Source organism: Oncorhynchus mykiss, chromosome 23, assembly GCF_013265735.2.
Source record: "Oncorhynchus mykiss isolate Arlee chromosome 23, USDA_OmykA_1.1, whole genome shotgun sequence".
In the NCBI taxonomy this organism is placed as follows: domain Eukaryota; kingdom Metazoa; phylum Chordata; class Actinopteri; order Salmoniformes; family Salmonidae; genus Oncorhynchus; species Oncorhynchus mykiss.
In genome coordinates, this window is record NC_048587.1 from 11,229,396 (window position 1) to 11,249,425 (window position 20,030).

Here is a 20,030-nt window from a genome sequence, read left to right on the forward strand (position 1 = left end):
CCACAATATCTGAATGTTTATCTGTATTTTTTATCTTTAAATTAAATGCTTTTTACCCTGTTTTCTTTACATCATTAAAGAGGTTTGTCTTTTCTTCTCTGGCCTTTTCTCAAAAGTCCATTCACTCCTCCGTCCTCTTCTTGGGTGATAACTGACCAATGCAAGGGTGAAGCTTGAGGAGTTAGGGGTAAAGCTTGACTAGTGCAGGGTTGATATCAAATAATACTGTATTTTATTTGTCATATGCACCAAATAAAACTGTTGTAGACTTTACTGTGAAATGCTTGCTTAAGAGCCCTTCCCAATGATGCAGTTTAAAAATAATAATACAAATAAAATAGTAACACGAGGAAAAACATTTAATAGACAATGGAGCTATATACAGAGAGTACCAGTAGCAGATCAATGTGCAGAGTTACAAGGTATTTGCGGTAGATATGTACATGAAGGCAGGGTAAAGTGACTAGCCATCAGGATAGAAAATGATAAGAGTAAAATAAAGAACAGAGTAGCAGCAGCAAATGATAAGTGTAAAAGTGTGTGTGCGTGTGTGTCATATGTATGTGTGTTTGTGTTGTGTCGGTATGTGGGTGTGCGTATGTAGTGTATGTAGTGTATATGTGTGGGTTTTGTGTGGGAGTGTCAATGTAGTGTGTGTGAGTGAGTGTATACAGTGCATTCGGAAAGTATCCAAAACTTTTTACATATTTTGTTACAATACAGCCTTGTTTTCTAAAATGTATTAATTTTGTCATCAATCTACACACAATACCCCATAATGACACAGTGAAAACAGTTTTGTAATTTTAGCAAATGTATTAAACATAAAAAAACAGAAACCTTATTTACATACGTATTCAGCCCCTTTACTATGAAACTCGAAATTGAGCTCAGATGCATAATGTTTCCATTGGCCATCCTTGAGATGTTTGTACAACTTGATTGGAGTCACACACCTGTCTATATAAAGGTCCCGCATGAGGTCAAAGAAAGTGTCAGTAGAGCTCCAAGACAGGATTGTGTTGAGGCCAACCGAGCAATCGAGGGAGAAGGGCCTTGGTCAGGCAGGTGACCAATCACCCGATGGTCACTCTGACATGGCTCCAGAGTTCCTCTGTGGCATTGGGAGAATCTTCCAGAAAGACAACTATCTCTGCAGCACCCCACCAATCAGGCCTTTATGTTAGAGTGGCCAGACAAAGCCACACCTCAGTAAAAGGCACATGACAGTCCTCTTGGAGTTTGCCAAAAGGCACTTAGAGACTCTCAGATGATGAGAAACAAGATATTCTCTGGTCTGATGAAACCAAGATTGAACTCTTTGGCCTGAAATCCAAGTGTCCCGTCTGGATGAAACCTGGCACCATCCCTACGGTGAAGCATGGTGATGCCAGCATCATTCTGTGGGGATGTTTTTCAGCGACAGGGACTGGGAGACTAGTGAGGATAGAGAGAAAGATGAACAGAGCAAAGTACAGAGAGATCCTTGATGAAAACCTGCTCCAGAGCGCTCAGGACCTCAGACTGGTGCGAAGGTTTACCACGAGCCAGAACAGCTTCATTGCACCTTGGCATAGATTTTACAAGTGTCTGGAACTCGTTTGGAGGGATGTGACACCATTCTTTCACGAGAAATTCCATGATTTTGCTGTTTTGTTGATGGTGGTGGAAAGCGCTGTCTCAGGCGCTGCTCCAGAATATCCCATAAACGTTCAATTGGGTTGAGATCTGGTGACTGAGACGACCATGGCATATGGTTTACATCGTTTTCGTGCTCATCAAATCGTTCAATGACCACTCGTGCCCTGTGGATGGGGGCATTGTAATTTTATGGGGAATTATTTATCTCAAATGTTCTTCATCTAAATAAAAATCTGGAAATATATGGCCTGAACAATTTTCTATTGTAGGGTTCTTAATTAACTATATTTACATACATGCATGTATACCATTTTATGGCTGTCTGTTTTAAGAGAAATGGTTGATTAAGCTAAAAATTATATTTCTTGCTGCTGCTGTTTATACTGCGCATGCGTTTCCGATTAATTTGTCGTCGGGACAGTGAACGCTGAGTGAAAGGCGATTAAATCTATAAACAAGCTGCAGATTGATTGCATGGATGAATCCACATGTTTACCTTATCAGACACGGCGCAGGGCGTTTTCAATCTATTGCAAGTACACCAACTCTAGTTTTTATACCGCGGCCTTTTTTATTCGAACGAAAAAATAATCTAGTTTTGGGACGCAGGGGTCAGAGCAGGCACAGTCTTGGGCCTGTGTGAAGCTAGCCACAATAAGGATTAGCCATGCTAGTGGAATGTGCGGTTTGCCTTCAAAATAAAAGTTGCCTCGTTGAAAGTGATTCAAACGGATACAACAAATAGTGGAACCATTTCATATTTTGACCAGATAACGCTTAACAAGGTCGGAATGTTATTAAACAAAATGCAATAATGTGTAGATTGAGGGGAAAAAAACGACTTAATCAGTTTTAGAATAAGGCTGTAACGTACCAAAATGTGGAAAAAGTCAAGGGGTCTGAATACTTTCCGAATGCACTGTAAGTCTCCAATGCAATTCTAAAGTCTAATACATCCAGAGTACTAATTCAACGGATGTTTTCTTTTTTGTGTCAAATTAACTAAATCTTGTCTTTCGTTGAATTTTTATAGAACATTCCGACCCTGTTTAGCATGATCTAAATAAAGTTTTTTTTATATATATATATTTTTTAAATCTAGTCCATGATTCCACAATTTATATCCGTTTGAATCACGTTCAATGGGGACCTTTATTTTTAAGGCGAACCTCAAATATCCCGATTGTGGCTATTCCTTATTACGGCTAGCGCCACACAGGTCAGGCTTGGCACAACGGCTGTGAGAATAGGCACCTGTTGGCGCAAAGGTGACAGGACAGAAACAGCGCAAAGCTGCTGACTCGTGTCTCATCTCACGTATCGCTGCAGCTGAATCCAGAACTAACTTTGGAGTTTAAGTTATTTGGATGTGGCAAGCCAACTGCAGACAAATGCTGAGTTTAACGAACTGGATATCTGGTAAATAAATACCTGTTTTGTTGAATTGATTGTTTACCAATGCAATAATTGCAAATAACAGCGCTGACAGAATTGTCTAATGTGTGTAGTTTTTAAGCTACGGTTGCATTGATTTGATAGATACAAAACCAAGACATGTGGAAACAGCCTGAAGACCCGATATCGAATTGCATTCAATTCTACATCGGGCATAAGTGAGCATGTATGTGGATCAGAAAAATTCCTCTCAATCCCACAATCCAGAATGTTGAATTAAATTTTCCTGGGAAGCCGCTAGTGGTTTTATGGATCTTTACTATCATCTTGGCTTGATGTGTACAGCTGGTGATACACTTGTGACCCCCCAGCGACCGGTTCGTACATACACCATTCTCCATTCATGCAAGGCTTCGATTTCCTCCTTAACTAAATTTAATTTTGAAAAGGCAGAAAAAAGGGGGAACTATGCTTACTTTCTTCCCCTTCAGTTTGATTGATGCAACCGGATTGGCTGAATGCGACAGGCAACATCTGGGACTAGCATTCCGAGGCTAGTCCTTAGTGGCTGCCCAGGCTAGAATACAATTATATTGTAATTTACTTTACTGGTTGTCTGTGTGGTTCGTCATTTTGCAGGTAGGAATGTGAGACAATATATCCATAGGACAATATAATTACATTAACGTTTCAAAGTACTATGCCTTCAGATTTATATAATCTAAAGCATCAGCAGGAGCTTGTGCATGTGTTTACATGTTTCTGCAGGTGCTTCAGGTGACTGACTACCAGTGCTTTCCAAAAGTTAGTGTAATCATACTTTCCTGTGGATATATTGTCTCACATTCTTACCTGCAAAAGGACCAACCACGCGACAACCAGTAAAATATAATTTTATTAAACATACTGGGCTTGTAGAGGTTGAGAGAGAACTTCCCTGATCCAAATGCACATTTATGCGGAATGTTGAATCCAATCCAATGCAATTCAATGTCAGGTCTTCAGGCTATTGGAAACAGCCATCTTGCTATCTTAATTGCAGTTTGTGAGCTCGAGCTGTCAGACACGTTGACAGCTCATGGTAGATGTGGCATGTAAACGTTGCCATTACAGCATCACCAATTAAACAATGAGCCAATGTCATAGACCATCCAAATCTGAGATGTGTTTTGCAGGTATATATCATACTGACAAGTATTGTCTTTGGATGAATTAAAAAAACACAATGTTTATGATTTGTTTTGTTTCTATATTTCAATAGCTCCCCTTACATTTGTTTGGCAACATTAATAACTGATTGATAACTGTTAATCTTTTATCTCTTTCCTGTGTGTGTGTGTGTTTTCCTGATGTTATGTAGCTACTGATGTTATGTAATTGTATGGCTCTGCAGAGACCGTCATGGGCGGGTGTGTGGGGAGGGATCAGCTGGACGGACCAGGGCCTGCCAGGACCTCTACATGGAGCAAAAAACGAGGAGGTAAGAAATTCTGACTGTATAATGCTCTGCAAACAGTGGTGTAGTGGAGGGTATATGTCATATACCCACTTTTCTTCAGTGGGCATTGTGTATACTTCACTCAAAGTAGCCTATGCTTACCAGGCAGAATGATATCATGATTATTTGCATCAATCCAGTGGCCATTTGTTTTGCAAACTCCATCTCATGTGCGTTACAGAAACACCGGTAACTAGGGCTGTTATGGTGACCATATTACCGCTGGCAGTCAGGAGTCATTACCGCAGTGAAATTCCACGTGACCATTGAGTCACAGTAACTAGACTTCTCCAAAACTGTGCTCTGATGCTTCCGATGGTCATTAGTAGTAGCCTACCAAACTTGCTAACTGCCAGTTGCTAGTGTCCCTCTAATCACTCTGACATCAATGCAAATGCAATCAAATCAAACACTTCATTAGAGCCTTGTTATTCAGAGTTATAGCAGAATATGTAAACCTGTTGCGCAGCGAGAGCCAGCTCCTCATAGCTGGTTGATGCATAAGATGAAATGTGTTCCTGTTGCGCAACATTTCTATAAGCTGTGCTATGAAATTGTGTAAGAAAACAGAGTTTTGATGGCCTCTATTAAAAAGAGAAGGAACCCATCAGCTTTCAAACAGGGTTTAAACTTTGAGCACCTCTGATTCCTAAATATTTTGGCATTCAGGTCCAAAAAGTTCCTTTCTGACCTTCTATGGGCAAAAACACGTATTGAAAGTTTTGTTTAAATGAAAAGGGGTGTGGTCAAAAAGTGATTTAATTCAAATGGATTTACCTATCTATATACTACATTATTTGTTTACAATGTCACCTATGATAACAAAAACATTTGGTCGTTTTTATTAGGATTATCATATGATTGTACGTGGTCCTCTGTTGCTCAGTTGGTAGAACATGGCGGTTGCAATGCCAGGATAGTGGGTTTGATTCTGTGGACCACCCGTACATAAAATGGATGCACGCATGACTGTTAGTCACTTTGGATAAAAGCGTAATTGGCATAATATATAAATGATGGTTAAGCTAATGTAAAACCCTTCTACAGAAGCTATAGTCTCTGGTCTAGGCTGGTCTGCAATGGATCATACCTGGAACTTTCCAAGGCCAAGTTTGTTTCTTAACAAACAGGTAACCTATACATTGGATTATACCAATAAGTACCCCCCCCCCCCTCCCCCCAAAGAGATGTACAATGGATTCTACCTAGAACTATCTACCCCCAAACAGTTGTACAATGGAGTATACCTTGAACTGCCCATCAACAGGTGCAATCCCATTCACAGCAGATTAGCATGGTCTGACCAGAGTTTAAAGTCTATAATGGGGTTGTGGTGTTGACTTGGGTTATTCTTGACCTCTTCCCCTAAATAGCTAATTGGATTTGTGCTGTTGTGTAAGCATTAGCTGCCTACCTAGCCAATCTGGATAGGATACTATTGATAGATGCTGTTTATGGCATATGCAGCCAGATATTCCATCTGTCATATATTGATCCTGGGGTATTTTGGGTGGCTGGGTGTGTGTGTGTGTGTGTTATTAAGGCATTCGTTAGTAAAGAACTAGGGAAGTGTCACAACAGCTAGCTAACCTAGCTCAGACTCCACAAGGATAACTGTAGTCGTCACGGATAGCCAAAGCGGGAGAATCTAGTCCAGGTGGTGGGATCATACCCTTGACCACTGCAACCTGAGACGTAAGCTTCAATTTCTGGTTGGAGTCTCTGAAGGGCTGTTTTTTTCTGACGCTGAGTCAGTGTTGTGTTTGATTTAAACAACGGTATCTGGAACTAAGAGATTGTGTGTCTAACACACACATAAAATCTCTGGGAGAGAGAAGGAGAAGAACATGGGAGTCGCTAACTCTAGGGACTACCATCCGTACCACCCCTCACAGTCTCCCATTAAGGTGGTGCTGAAAAGTGAGTATGGATGCAGATGGACTATGGATTGTTGGAGTGCTGGATGACTGTGCTAGTGAGCCTCATCGTTCTAGAGCTTCAATTGCCAATAACATAAAAGTATTAAGTCTGCGTGTAGTTTGTTTTCCAACATGTCAAGTTGAAGAAGTGTAAGATGTGGTCATTTAGATATTAGTAACAACTTGTTATTAGGTTGTAATACATCTGTCTTAAGCTATAGTGTGACGTGTTAATATAACCTACCTCATTTCATGAATTCAGTTAACAGGGGACAGTGGATGTTTATGAAGGGAAAGGGAAAGGGGGATAGCTAGTCAGTTGTCCAACTGAATGTATTCAACTGAAATGTGTCTTCCGCATTTAACCCAACCCCCCTGAAGGGTTATGAGGAGAAGGAAGTGTGTAGTGTAAATAAGGGGATTTAGACTAATTATTATGGAAATATACTGTAGTAGTATCAGGAGTCAAACGTGTGTAATAACTATATAATAGTGACTATTAAAGGGCAATTCCACCACTTTTCAACCTAGTTTTCATTATCTCAAACATAATACCAGTATCTAAATATGTGAAAACGGCACATTCTACCTTTTTGTAGGAAGAAATATAAAGTTAAAAAGTTCTACCCCATGACATCATCAAAAGTTAAAACATGATTTTAAAACACTATGAGATCCACAGTGATGTGGGGAGCAACAAAATACCATCCCTCTTGCTAATCCTACCCTGTGGTGTCAGAGAAGCATTTTTTAGGACCTTCTTATTTTCTTTTAAACACAGATCATAGAAAGGCTCTGTTTTCACATATGTAGGCACTGGTTTGGTGCTGGAGATAATCAATATGAGGTTGAAAAGTGGCGGGATCGGCGTTAAACTCAGCCTAACCTGCAGCACACAAAGGATTTGTATGTTTCCCAGTGATGTTTGACTGTTGATGTATTGTGCACCATCTGTCAGGGCTGGAGACCAGCATCAAACTTCCATTATAGCCACTGCCTGTATGAGGGAAACATAAATTCGTTAGACTTGCATGAAATATGAGTGCATTGATGCAAGGATTTTTGTTGACTGGTATTCAAGGGAGTCACAGATTTAAACTTTAGGGGTCATTGTGCTTTTGGCTGTGCAGTAAGTATTATCCCATTCATCAGAACCTCCAGTTTCTTATCTACTCCTCTAATCTACTTCCTGGAAAGGGTTTGGTAGACGGGCTGAAGTCCAGGAGGCTGCCCTGGGATCATTCTGTTAGCTCTGACCTCTCTCCTATACTAATATACCAGTGCCATCACCCAAGGCATTGTAATGCCTATTATGTGATTCTAGGGGCAAATCAGCACTTTGTTCAGTGTTTTGCGGTCCCTGATAGACACTCCATAGCATTCACTATGTCCCTTTTATGAAATAGTTACATTTAAATTTGTCCATTACAGAATAGGAGGCCATGTCTCAAATATGGCTTTTCAGACAATCATATTTCACAGCGTTTAGAAAGTTCTCACAGAGCTTGTTTTCCCACTCACAGTTGTCCGCCAGTGTTTGTTATGAATTTAAGATTTTGAAGATGCCCGAATAGAAGTGTCTTGAGTTTTATTTGCTAGTTATTACGTCTTGTGAAGATAGGGGTGTGATTGGGACAGGCGACGTTACATGTAAAATATGTCAAATATGCCTCTTACATCAGATCGTCTTGAAAATGTCTCTATAAAGCTCTCTTTCGTCAAGGTTTTATGTGGTTTATAATTGTTCTCTTTTTTTTCGGTATCCTTTTTCAGCGTTATTATATCCGTAACATCCATAACGGTTGTGGATGTGATGGATATGGGTGTATCATATATTGGCTTCAGAAGCATGTGCAATCACCACATTTTGTCTGCTTCTTCTGAAATGTATTCTTTAGACTTACAGTGGGGCAAAAAAGTATTTAGTCAGCCACCAATTGTGCAAGTTCTCCCACTTAAAAAGATGAGAGAGGCCTGTAATTTTCATCATAGGTACACTCCAACTATGACAGACAAAATGAGAAAAAAATCCAGAAAATCACATTGTAGGATTTTTAATGAATTTATTTGCAAATTATGGAAAATAAGTATTTGGTCACCTACAAACAAGCAAGATTTCTGGCTCTCTCAGACCTGTAACTTCTTCTTTAAGAGGCTCCTCTGTCCTCCACTCGTTACCTGTATTAATGGCACCTGTTTGAACTTGTTATCAGTATAAAACCTCAAACAGTCACACTCCAAACTCCACTATGGCCAAGACCAAAGAGCTGTCAAAGGACACCATAAACAAAATTGTAGACCTGCACCAGGCTGGGAAGACTGAATCTGCAATAGGTAAGCAGCTTGGTTTGAAGAAATCAACTGTGGGAGCAATCATTAGGAAATGGAAGACATACAAGACCACTAATAATCTCCCTCGATCTGGGGCTACATGCAAGATCTCACCCCGTGGGGTCAAAATGATCACAAGAACGGTGAGCAAAAATCGCAGAACCACACGGGGGGACCTAGTGAATGACCTGCAGAGAGCTGGGACCAAAGAAACAAAGCCTACCATTAGTAACACACTATGCCGCCAGGGACTCAAATCCTGCAGTGCCAGACGTGTCCCCCTGCTTAAGCCAGTACATGTCCAGGCCCATCTGAAGTTTGCTAGAGAGCATTTGGATGATCCAGAAGAAGATTGGGAGAATGTCATATGGTCAGATGAAACCAAAATATAACTTCTTGGTAAAAACTAAACTTGTCGTGTTTGGAGGACAAAGAATGCTGAGTTGCATCCAAAGAACACCATACCTACTTTGAAGCATGGGGGTGGAAACATCATGCTTTGGAGCTGTTTTTCTGCAAAGGGACCAGGACGACTGATCCGTGTAAAGGAAAGAATGAATGGGGCCATGTATCGTGAGATTTTGAGTGAAAACCTCCTTCCATCAGCAAGGGCATTGAAGATGAAACGTGGCTGGGTCTTTCAGCATGACAATGATCCCAAACACACCGCCTGGGCAACAAAGGAGTGGCTTTGTAAGAAGCATTTCAAGGTCCTGGAGTGGCCTAGCCAGTCTCCAGATCTCATCCCAATAGAAAATCTTTGGAGGGAGTTGAAAGTCTGTGTTGCCCAGCAACAGCCCCAAAACATCACTGCTCTATAGGAGATCTGCATGGAGGAATGGGCCAAAATTCCAGAAACAGTGTGTGAAAACCTTGTGAAGACTTACAGAAAACGTTTGACCTCTGTCATTGCCAACAAAGGGTATATAACAAAGTATTGAGATAAACTTTTGTTATTGACCAAATACTTATTTTCCATCATCATTTGCAAATAAATTCCTAAAAAATCCTACAATGTGATTTTTGGATTTTCTTTCTCATTTTGTCTGTCATAGTTGAAGTGTACATATGATGAAAATTACAGGCCTCTCTCATCTTTTTAAGTGGGAGAACTTGCACAATTGGTGGCTGACTAAATACTTTTTTTTGCCCCACTGTATAAGCATTTGTTGATATCTTGAAAATCATGTGATATCTTAGAGAATACAATATATGCAGAAATACATTGCTCATACATGGCATTAGTGTTCTTTTTTAGATGTTAAGATGAAAATAGTTTTTATCCGCAATCTGTGAACCGTCCTGGAGTGTCTTATTCAAATGAAAACCCCCAAAATCTGCTGACTTTTGTGGTGCTTATTTCTTTATCAAATGAGGAGAGACAAAGTTATCACACAAGTCAGAGTTATACTTAAACTAAATATTTATTCACTTATTAATACGGAGAGTATGTCACAAACACACACAAGTGAATGATGTGAGGGCTCTGCAATAACGATGGCTGGTCGACAAACCACCCTTAGATGATTCGTTGAGAGCCCCGAGACAAAGAATACAAACACCTTTTATAGCAAAGATACTTAGTCTACATGACAAACAACAGATGTGTGGAATAGGTCACAAGGTGAGACTTTGCATGAAATAATTTTATAATTCACAGCAGACAGTATCTGCCGTAAAGACTGTTCTGATTGTGTGGAAAACAGGGTCACACACAGAGTGTTCTAAGAAACCTATTCTATTCCATAAAACAACCATTTGATGCAATAACATTATTATAACATGATCTTGTAATTTTGCTCTCACACTTCATTTAGTGTCCAGAAAAGTGGTTTGGTGGTATAGGCACATTTACAGTATATTTCCTCATGTACATACTTAAATATAATATTTCAGAAATGGTGTAATAAAAAATAAAAAAATTAAACTGGTAAGGATCATTTAGGTATAAACATTGCATTCGGAAAGTATTCAGACCTCTTGACAATTTCTACGTTTTGTTACGTTAGAGCCATATTCTAAAATTGATTTTCCTCCTCATAAATCTACATACAATACCTGTAGTGACAAAGCAAAAAAAGTTTTTAGATTTTTTTGTAAATGTATTAAAAATAAACTACTGAAATATCAAGTTTTCATAAGTATTCAGATCCTTTAGTCAGTACTTTGTTGAAACACCTGGCAGTGATTACAACCTCAAGTCTTCTTGGGTATGACGTTACAAGCTTGGCACACAATGCACACAATAAAGTTATGAAGCAATGAATGGCGGGAGAGAACACATTCTGGAGAGAGACATGCCTTGTGCATCTGAGCCACAATCTCTATAATCTTGGACCGTGTCATCTCTGTGGCCTCAATGGATTAGTCCACAAAAAGAAAAGTCCTCTCACTGTCAACTGCGTTTATTTTCAGAAAACTTAATATGTGTAAATATTTGTAGGAACATAAGATTCAACAACTGAGACATAAACTGAACAAGTTCCACAGACATGTGACTAACATAAATGGAATAATGTGTCCTGAACAAAGGGGGGGGGGGTCAAAATCAAAAGTAACAGTCAGTATCAGCTGCATTAAGTACTGCAGTGCATCTCCTCCTCATGGACTGCACCAGATCTGACAGTTCTTGATGTGAGATGTTACCCCACTCCTCCACCAAGGCACCTGCATGTTCCCGGACATTTCTGGGTAGAATGGCCCTAGCCCTCACCCTCCAATCCAACAGGTCCCAGATGTGCTCAATGGGATTGTGATCCGGGCTCTTCGCTGGCCATGGCAGAACACTGACATTCCTGTCTTGCAGGAAATCATGCACAGAACGAGCAGCATGGCTGGTGGCATTGTCATGCTGGAGGGTCGTGTCAGGATGAACCTGGAGGAAGGCTACCACATGAGGGATGAGGATGTCAGCGTTTAATATTGCCTGCAATGACAACAAGCTCAATCCGATGATGTCGTGACACACCGCCCCAGACCATGACAGACCCTCCACCTCCAAATCAATCCCGCTCCAGAGTACAGGCCTCGGTGTAACGCTCATTCCTTCGACAATAAACGCAAATCTGACCATCACCCCTGGTGAGACAAAATCGCAACTCGTCAGTAAAGAGCCGTTTTTGACAGTCCTGTCTGGTCCAGCGACAGTGGGTTTGTGCCCATAGGCGACGTTGTTTCCACTCATGTCTGGTGAGGACCTGCCTTACAACAGGCCTACAAGCCCTCAGTCCAGCCTCTCTCAGCCTATTGCAGACAGTCTGAGCACTGATGGAGGGATTGTGCATTCCTGGTGTAAGTCGGGAAGTTGTTGTTGCCATCCTGTACCTGTCCCGCAGGTGGGATGTTCGGATGTACCGATCCTGTGCAGGTGTTGTTACACGTGGTCTGCCACTGCGAGGATGATCAGCTGTCCGTCCTGTCTCCCTGTAGCGCTGTCTTAGGCGTCTCACAGTACGAACATTGCAATTTATTGCCCTGGCCACAACTGCAGTCCTCATGCCTCCTTGCAGCATGCCTAAGGCACGTTCACGCAGATGAGCAGGAACCCGGGGCATCTTTCTTTTGGTGTTTTTCAGAGTCAGTAGAAAGGCCTCTTTTGTGTCCTACATTTTCATAACTGTGACCTTAATTGCCTATCGTCTGTAAGCTTTTAGTGTCTTAATGACCATTCCTCAGGTGCATGTTCATGAATTGTTTATGGTTCATTGAACAAGAGTGCGAAACAGTGTAACTTCTTTGTGCTCATTGGGACGCTAGCGTCCCACCTCGACAACATCCAGTGAAATTGCAGAGCGCCAAATTCAAATTACAAAAAATAGTAATAATAAACATTCATGAAAATACAAGTGTTAAAAATCGGTTAAAAGATGAACTTCTTGTTAATCCAGCCGCTTTGTCAGATTTCAAAAAGGCTTTACGCCGAAAGCATACCATGCGATTATCTGAGGACAGCACCCCGCATACAAAAACATACAAACATTTTCCAACCACGAAAGTCAGAAATAGCGTTAAAATAAATCACTTACCTTTGAAGATCTTCCTCTGTTGGCAATCCAAAGGGTCCCAGCTATACAATAAATGGTTGTTTTGTTCGATAAAGTCCCTTTTTATATCCCAAAAACTCAGTTTTGTTGGCGTGTTTTGGTCAGTAATCCACTGGCTCAAAGGCGGTCAAAACATGCAGATGAATACATCCTAATAGTACCGGTAAAGTTTGTCAAAACATGTCAAACGATGTTTAGAATTAATCCTCAGGTTGACAATTAACTAAATAATTGATAATATTTCAACCGGACAATAGCGTATTCAATAGAAAGGAAAAATAATGAAAAGCGCGCACACAGTCACGTGCACAAACCAGTACTGCATGATTCCAAAAGGTCTTATTCTTCGTCATTTTTCAGAAAACAAGCCTGAAACCATGTCTAAAGACTGTTGACATCTAGTGGAAACCATAGGAACTGCAATCTGGGCCCTAAACCCTTATATAGTCAATAGGCTTTCAATGGAAAACCACTCGCATCAAAAACATCCCATTTCCTGAATGGGCCATATCAGTTCTGTTATACTCACAGACATTATGTTAACAGTTTTAGAAACTTCAGTGTTTTCTATCCAATGCTTCCAATTATATGCATATCCTTGCTTCTGGGCCTGAGCAACAGGCAGTTTACTATGGGCACGTCAGTCATCCAAAATTCCGAATACTGCCATGTAGCCCAAAAAGGTAAAACTCTTTACAATGAAGATCTGTGAAGTTATTTGGATTTGCACTAATTATCTTTGAAAGACAGGGTCCTGAAAATGGGATTATTATTATTTTTTTGCTCAGTTTAGTATGTTCTATGGATGGTCTTAAACTGCAGTAGTTTATGGCTGAGATAATAATATGAACATGACTGGGCATTCAAACATATCTGTATCCATTCATCATCATCAATAGCTTCTCCCAGGTATTCCTCACAAGGACACCAATAAGAAGAAGAGACTTGCTTGGGCCAAGAAACACGAGCATTGGACATTAGACCGGTGGAAATCTGTCCTTTGATCTGATGAGACCAAATGTGAGATTTATGGTTCCAACCGCCTTGTCTTTGTGAGACGCAGAGTAGGTGAATGATTGATCTCTGCATATGATCTCCCATGAGGCATGGGGAGAAGGTATGATGGTGCTTTGCTGGTGACAGTGTCTGTGATTTATTTAGAATTCAAGTCACACTTAACCAGCATGACTACCACAGCATTCTGCATCGATACGCCATCCCATTTGGTTTGCGCTTAGTGGGACTATCATTTGTTTTTCAACAGGACAATGATCCAACACACCTCCAGGCTGTGTAAGGACTATTTGACCAAGAAGGTGATGGAATGCTGCATCAGATGACCCGGCCTCCACAATCACCTGACCTCAACCCATTTGAGATGGTTTGGGATGAGTTGGACCACAGAGTGAACGAAAAGCAGCCAACAAGTGCTCAGCATCTGTGGGAACTCAAGAGAGGAAAAGCAGAGTGCCAGAGTAAAGTATTCCAGGTGAAACTGGTTGAGAGAATGACAAGAGTGTGCAGCTGACGTCAATGCAAAGGGTGGCTACTTTGAAGTATCTCAAATATAAAATACACTTTTTTGGTTACTACATGATTCCATATCTGTTATTTCATGTGTCACTGTTTTCGATGTGTCACTGCAACCTTAAAGGTCCTCAATGATGTCACCATTGCCCTTGATTCTAAGCAAAGTTGTGCTGCTATTTTAATTGACTTGGCCAAAGCTTTTAATATGGTAGACCATTCGATTCTTGTGGGCCAGCTAAGGAGTATTGGTGTCTCTGAGGGGTCTTTGGCCTGGTTTGCTAACTACCTCTCTCAAAGAGTGCCGTGTATAAAGTCAGAACATCTGCTGTCGCAGCTACAGCCTGTGACCAAGGGAGTATCTGGGTCATGTCCCCCCTGTTCCCAGTGATAGTTGCACCCCTGGTTGTATGCTTTTCATTCCCATTTCAGGTTTATGTTTGTTCGTGATCTAAGAAATATGGATTTGTTTCAGAATGCAGTTATCATCATTTTGAGGTCCGTTGAGTCTATAGCAGTCACCTGTCAGTCTCCACTCAGCACTCACCTCTCGGAGCAATGCATTGTGGGATAGCAGGAGCTAAATCCTGTTATGTGGTGCCTGATTACTGTGGTAATCCACTGGACTGTTGTCCACTACAATGAGTGTCTGTGGATGTAACTCTGGATAGTCCACTGCACTATAAATAATCACTTTGATTTCCCCCTCTCTCTCTGAATCAAAGTGACCTTAGGTTCCTGTACTGTATACTCCACTATGACCACAATGACTACCACTATTATACTGAGTCTCTACGCTGAAGATGCTTACAGAGGGGGTACACACACCTCTTCTTGAGATGTGCTTCAGCAGTATAAAGTTAAGCCCCAGATATACCTGAACTCCGGCCAATCTTTAAACCTTGAGAGACCTAGGGACCTAGGCCAACCTGGCAACCACAGTGGAGATGTACTCAAAGGTTTCTGGTTTTCTCAGAGGCAGACATTGACAGAGTGTCTAAATAACTATTCCTGTTGAGGGTTACTTTCTGCCTCGTTACATTTACTTGTCACCTTTTTATATAATGATTGGTGTTTATTGTTATTCTGGAGTTCTGTCCATCTTGTAAGCTGATTGTTATCCACCTTGAAGATGAATGCATCTGATCTTCATGTTTCATGCAAAGTTTTGTTTTTCTAGAATGTGGTGTGCTTGCATGTTGAGGTCCAGGACTATTCACTTCTGTCCTATTTTGTCAAATTACACGATTCTGCTTTGGTTACTTCTGTTCTCCCTATATGTTTTCTCACTCACTGTTCATCAATTGATGCCATGAGTCAAAGACAGACAAGAGAATAGTCTGTGGATGTCCTACTTCTGAATATAGACAAGCCCCCTAATAATCCTTTATATAATGGCTAGCTCCAGCCACACATGATTGGCATTTAAAAATGACAATGAATGAGAGCTAGTAAGCTACACTCTGTAATAAGTGTTCTATTACATGATATTCAGAGGAATGGCAGTGTACATTCAGATCGAAACGCTGAATTGAATATCCTCATTAAATATACCCAACCTGATGTATTTACTTTTTCTTTATTTCCATTCAGGACGCAATGAGCCCCTTAAGAAGGAGTGCCCTAAATGGAAGAGTGAGTACCCTATGACCGAGGGCCAGCTGAGGAGTAAGAGGGATGAGTTCTGGGACACGGCTCCAGCCTTTGATGGCAGGAAGGAGATTTGGGACGCGCTCCGAGCGGCAGCAGTGGCTGCAGAGGTTAACAACCTGGAACTGGCTCAGGCCATAGTGGATGGAGCCTGCATCACACTACCACACGGTGAGACGCGCATACACACACACACACACACACACACGTTCCATCTTAATAACTAACTTGTAACGTCTAACTAATATAAAATGAGTATTTATAACATTTGGCACCAACCTGACGGACATTATAATGCTATATCAATCATATGCCTAAACCCAAATCGACCCCAAAAGTGTTCTCCGGCTGTCCCCATAGGGGAACCCTTTTTGGTTCCAGTTAGAATAATTTTTGGTTTCATGTAGAACCTCCCTGTGGAAAGGGTTTTACATGGAACCCAAAACGGTTCTGCTTAGAACCAACAAGGGTTCTTCAAAGGGTTCTCCTATGGCAACATCCAAAGAACCATATTAGGTTCTAGATAGGGAGTGTAACTCCCTATATGCACTTGTGGAGATCTGAATGGATTGCACTGGCATCAATATAGTAATCGCTCCACCATGTATTTTTATAGCCTGGGTGATGTGTCCTGATGGAACCAGCCTGATCACATGACAGAGGGCTTACCATTTATATTTCACTTAACACTGCGATCAGTCTGGTTCCACCAGGCTACGGGTGACATAATTCATGACCAGTTAGCTGATTTGAGATCTGTGTGTCTCTGGTTGTCAGATTACTGCTGTGTAGTTATATAATAGTCCTGGGCAGCATGACAAGACCTCAGGGATTTAGCTACATAGACATTATGGGCACAGCAGAGGGGGAAAGCTCCTCTCTAATGTATGTGCATGTTTGACATGTGGTATTGCATCATTCTAGTATTATTTTCTAAACAGATCATTGCAGAATCGGGTGTGTTTCAGCAGGGCTAGAGCAAAAGTCTGTGCTGTAGATCCGGGCAGAGGGTTGGCCACCTCTAGTCTAGGGGTCCCTAGAGGCTGATTTCAGATAGGGCTTGTCACTGAGTGTTACTGAGGTTTGTTTTGTGTCTATCTGCCCCATCCAGGTACGCTGACCGAGGGTTATGATGAGCTGGGGAACCGCTACCAGCTTCCTGCTTACACTCTAGCCCCTCCCACCAACCTCATCACTGAATGCACCAATGAGAGCCAAGCTCCCAATCTAAAGGAGCAGAAAAAGCCTCCCCCTCCTCCTAAAGAGGAGTTCCAGCTACGAGTACGTCTCTCGTGCGGTAAGAGAGACACCCTTTTCCTTTTCTCTTTTGTCGTTTAGTTGTTCAATTTCTCTCTGGGGTTCTTCATTGAGATAAGAGGGGTATACTATGAATCTAGATCAATGTACTCAGGCTTTTCTGAAATGAGCTACCTTCAGTGAACTTCCCATTCAAGCTCAGGCTTCATTCATGTTACAAAGGTAAATATTGATCTAACACCTGCCTACATTTTATCATTACCAGCCTGCATGTTCATGTCGCACATGACTAGTTGCAAGTCAATTCATGGGGGAGTCAGTGACACATTTTCATTTTTGCCCAAATCAAAATGAAAGAAAAGTTAACCTGCAAATTCAGCAGACTATGGGGTGAAATGTGCTATTAGAAGTTTTACTGCGTGTGATGTTTCAAATACATCCTATCAATTCTAACTGTGTCGTGTGATATGTATTTGAATATGACTATTAAAAAAAATATATTCCTCAAATATGGTCCGGAGAACGAAGGGATGATGATGCACTCTTTGCGAGAGGGAGGGAATCTAATTTGATTGGTCCTCAACTCACGGCTCAAAGACTTTTGTCACCGGTTATCCCGAGTTGAACTCAGAGTTGATCAAAGTTAGCTCGCTTACTCCTCTATCTAGATTAGAGTAGTACACCACCCAGGATAAGTCTATGCCCAATCCCCAGGGTCATTCCAATACTAATAATCTGGAGTGTGAATGTCAGCCCCTCAGGCCTAGTTATTATCATCTTTTTTTAACAGTGTGTTTAAAGGGGGTCTGAAGCTCTAGATTTGGCCTTGTTTTTTCGGCTTGGTCATGAAAAAGTACAGCTGCCATGACTAAAGCCAAACGAGAGTTTGGGGGGTATTAATGTGGGTGTCTCTTGTGGATGTGGCAAGTCTTTGTACATTCACTCTGCCAAAACAGTACACAATTAGTCACTCACCCTTTTAGTTAACTTGACACCATCTAACCAGGTTTTGGGTCTTGAAATTGCCTATGCCAGGGATTCTTAAACTTTTGTGATAGCAAATTCATCAGGGACCCCCTCGTAACTTGAGTGAGATACAAAATAGCATACAAGGAGTTTTACTATGACTTCGGCAGTGTATGGCTGGGTGAACCAAGTCTCGGCCCTGGGAAGGAACTTTTTAAAGGCTCTCCTCTTGGCATCTTAGATGAAATGTTGCAGTTTTAAAGCTAATTTCCTGCGATTTTACACATTTTGCCACGAGGCAGAGAGAAATGTTGCCGTTTTAAAGCTTGAAGCTAGAGTCCTTAATTGAAAGATGCCATTCTATATTCCTGAACAGACCCCTGATTGTATAAGTAACTTGACCAATGTCTTTCTCCTCCACAGGTAAGGACCTACGTATAAGCGCCTCCATGTCAGACTCCATTTCCCAGCTGAAGACAGCCCTGGAGGGGCAGGAGGATATTGAAGCGGCCCACCAACGCTGGTTCTTTGCAGGGAAACTACTAACAGATAAGACCCGGCTCCAGGACACTAAGATACAAAAAGACTTTGTGGTCCAGGTCATCGTGAACAACTACTCACCCGTAACCAAACTCATACCAAACTGAGAGAGAGAGATGTGACGCAAGGCCTTGTTTCACTCCTCTGGAAGTTAAGTGTTCATTAGCGCACACTGTAGGGAAATGTTTTGCAACAGAAAACAAACATGTTTTTATTGTACATGTTCAGATAGTTCCTCCAAGTTTCGGACCACTTTCTAACATTTCACGTCTAGTGGACACGACCCTGAACTGTTGGTTACTGCGAAGGAATTTGGGGTAAAATATTTGATGATTAGTTTACGTTTGCTTTTGTATTTCCTATCCTCTTTTTGTATTTCCCAATATTTTCCTAATAATCCCACATTGTTAATTTGTGTATTTTCACTCCGTATGTGTAGCCTGGCAAAGAACGGACAAACTGTAGACTGAACTGGAAGAGAATCATGGCATGAGGAGAATTTACTACAGTGCGTCTGTCTGTCTGTCCACAGATTATCCACTACCATTACACCTCTGTCCCCGACAATATATAAATTATTTTCCTTGTGATTGTGTCCTTGTGTTCATCTGGAACTTTAAACTATGAATAGGGTTGGACAGTGGAAAGTATCCTGCCTGACGATACAAATATTCTATTGGATCTCCATTTATACTGAAAGCCATTCTATTTGTACTATTTCTATTGTCTGATTGTTACATAATGGTAAAGAAGAATATTGACAGATTTATGAAAGAATGTTTACATACTGTTTCAATGCGTGTTTAATTGTGAGTATTTATATATTTAATAAGCAGAAATGTATTTTTAAGTGAAAATGTTCATGAAAAGTCAATGTGATGAACAAGTGAAAATACTGGTTTATAAGGTGGAAATAGCTGATTTGAATTTCTCTATTTTTCCAACCAGGTATGGATAACATGCTGTAGTTTTGTATGCTCCAAAGTGCACTAAAAGTGGATGAATATTTGTGAATGAATTTATGAATAAACATTCTAAATGAATCAAATCAAAATTCATTCAGAATTTTGTGTATAAAGGCTCTCCAAACAAGTTTTTTTTCATGAAGTAGGTAGATTCATAAATGCCTTCCTAACCCTAAATAATCTACAAGATTAGATGTTTTTAAATCTACTAAATGTCTTCATAAGGTAAGTCTGAATACCAAATACTGAGTGCTTAAATCAAAACGCTTTAAAAAATCATACATTTCCTAAGTCTGAA

The 20,030-nt window shown here is 40.9% G+C and overlaps 1 protein-coding gene across 2 annotated transcripts; it reads left to right on the top strand.

The window, feature by feature from the left end:
• The first annotated feature begins 1,544 nt into the window (after nucleotides 1–1,544).
• LOC110502241 (ubiquitin domain-containing protein 1-like) lies at nucleotides 1,545–19,806 on the top strand. 2 transcript variants are annotated; one of them, XR_005039201.1, is made up of 6 exons: nucleotides 1,545–3,060; nucleotides 4,430–4,516; nucleotides 15,948–16,175; nucleotides 17,116–17,301; nucleotides 18,651–19,084; nucleotides 19,207–19,806. XR_005039201.1 is itself a non-coding variant. In XM_021580120.2 (5 exons), the coding sequence occupies exons 1-5, from the start codon at nucleotides 3,009–3,011 to the stop codon at nucleotides 18,872–18,874; spliced, it is 777 nt and encodes a 258-aa protein (XP_021435795.1). In that variant the 5' UTR covers nucleotides 1,546–3,008; the 3' UTR covers nucleotides 18,875–19,806. The 2 variants fall into 2 exon arrangements, 1 of the variants encoding a protein (XP_021435795.1); XM_021580120.2 differs by having other exon boundaries at nucleotides 1,546–3,060; nucleotides 18,651–19,806.
• Nucleotides 19,807–20,030: the final 224 nt, after the last annotated feature.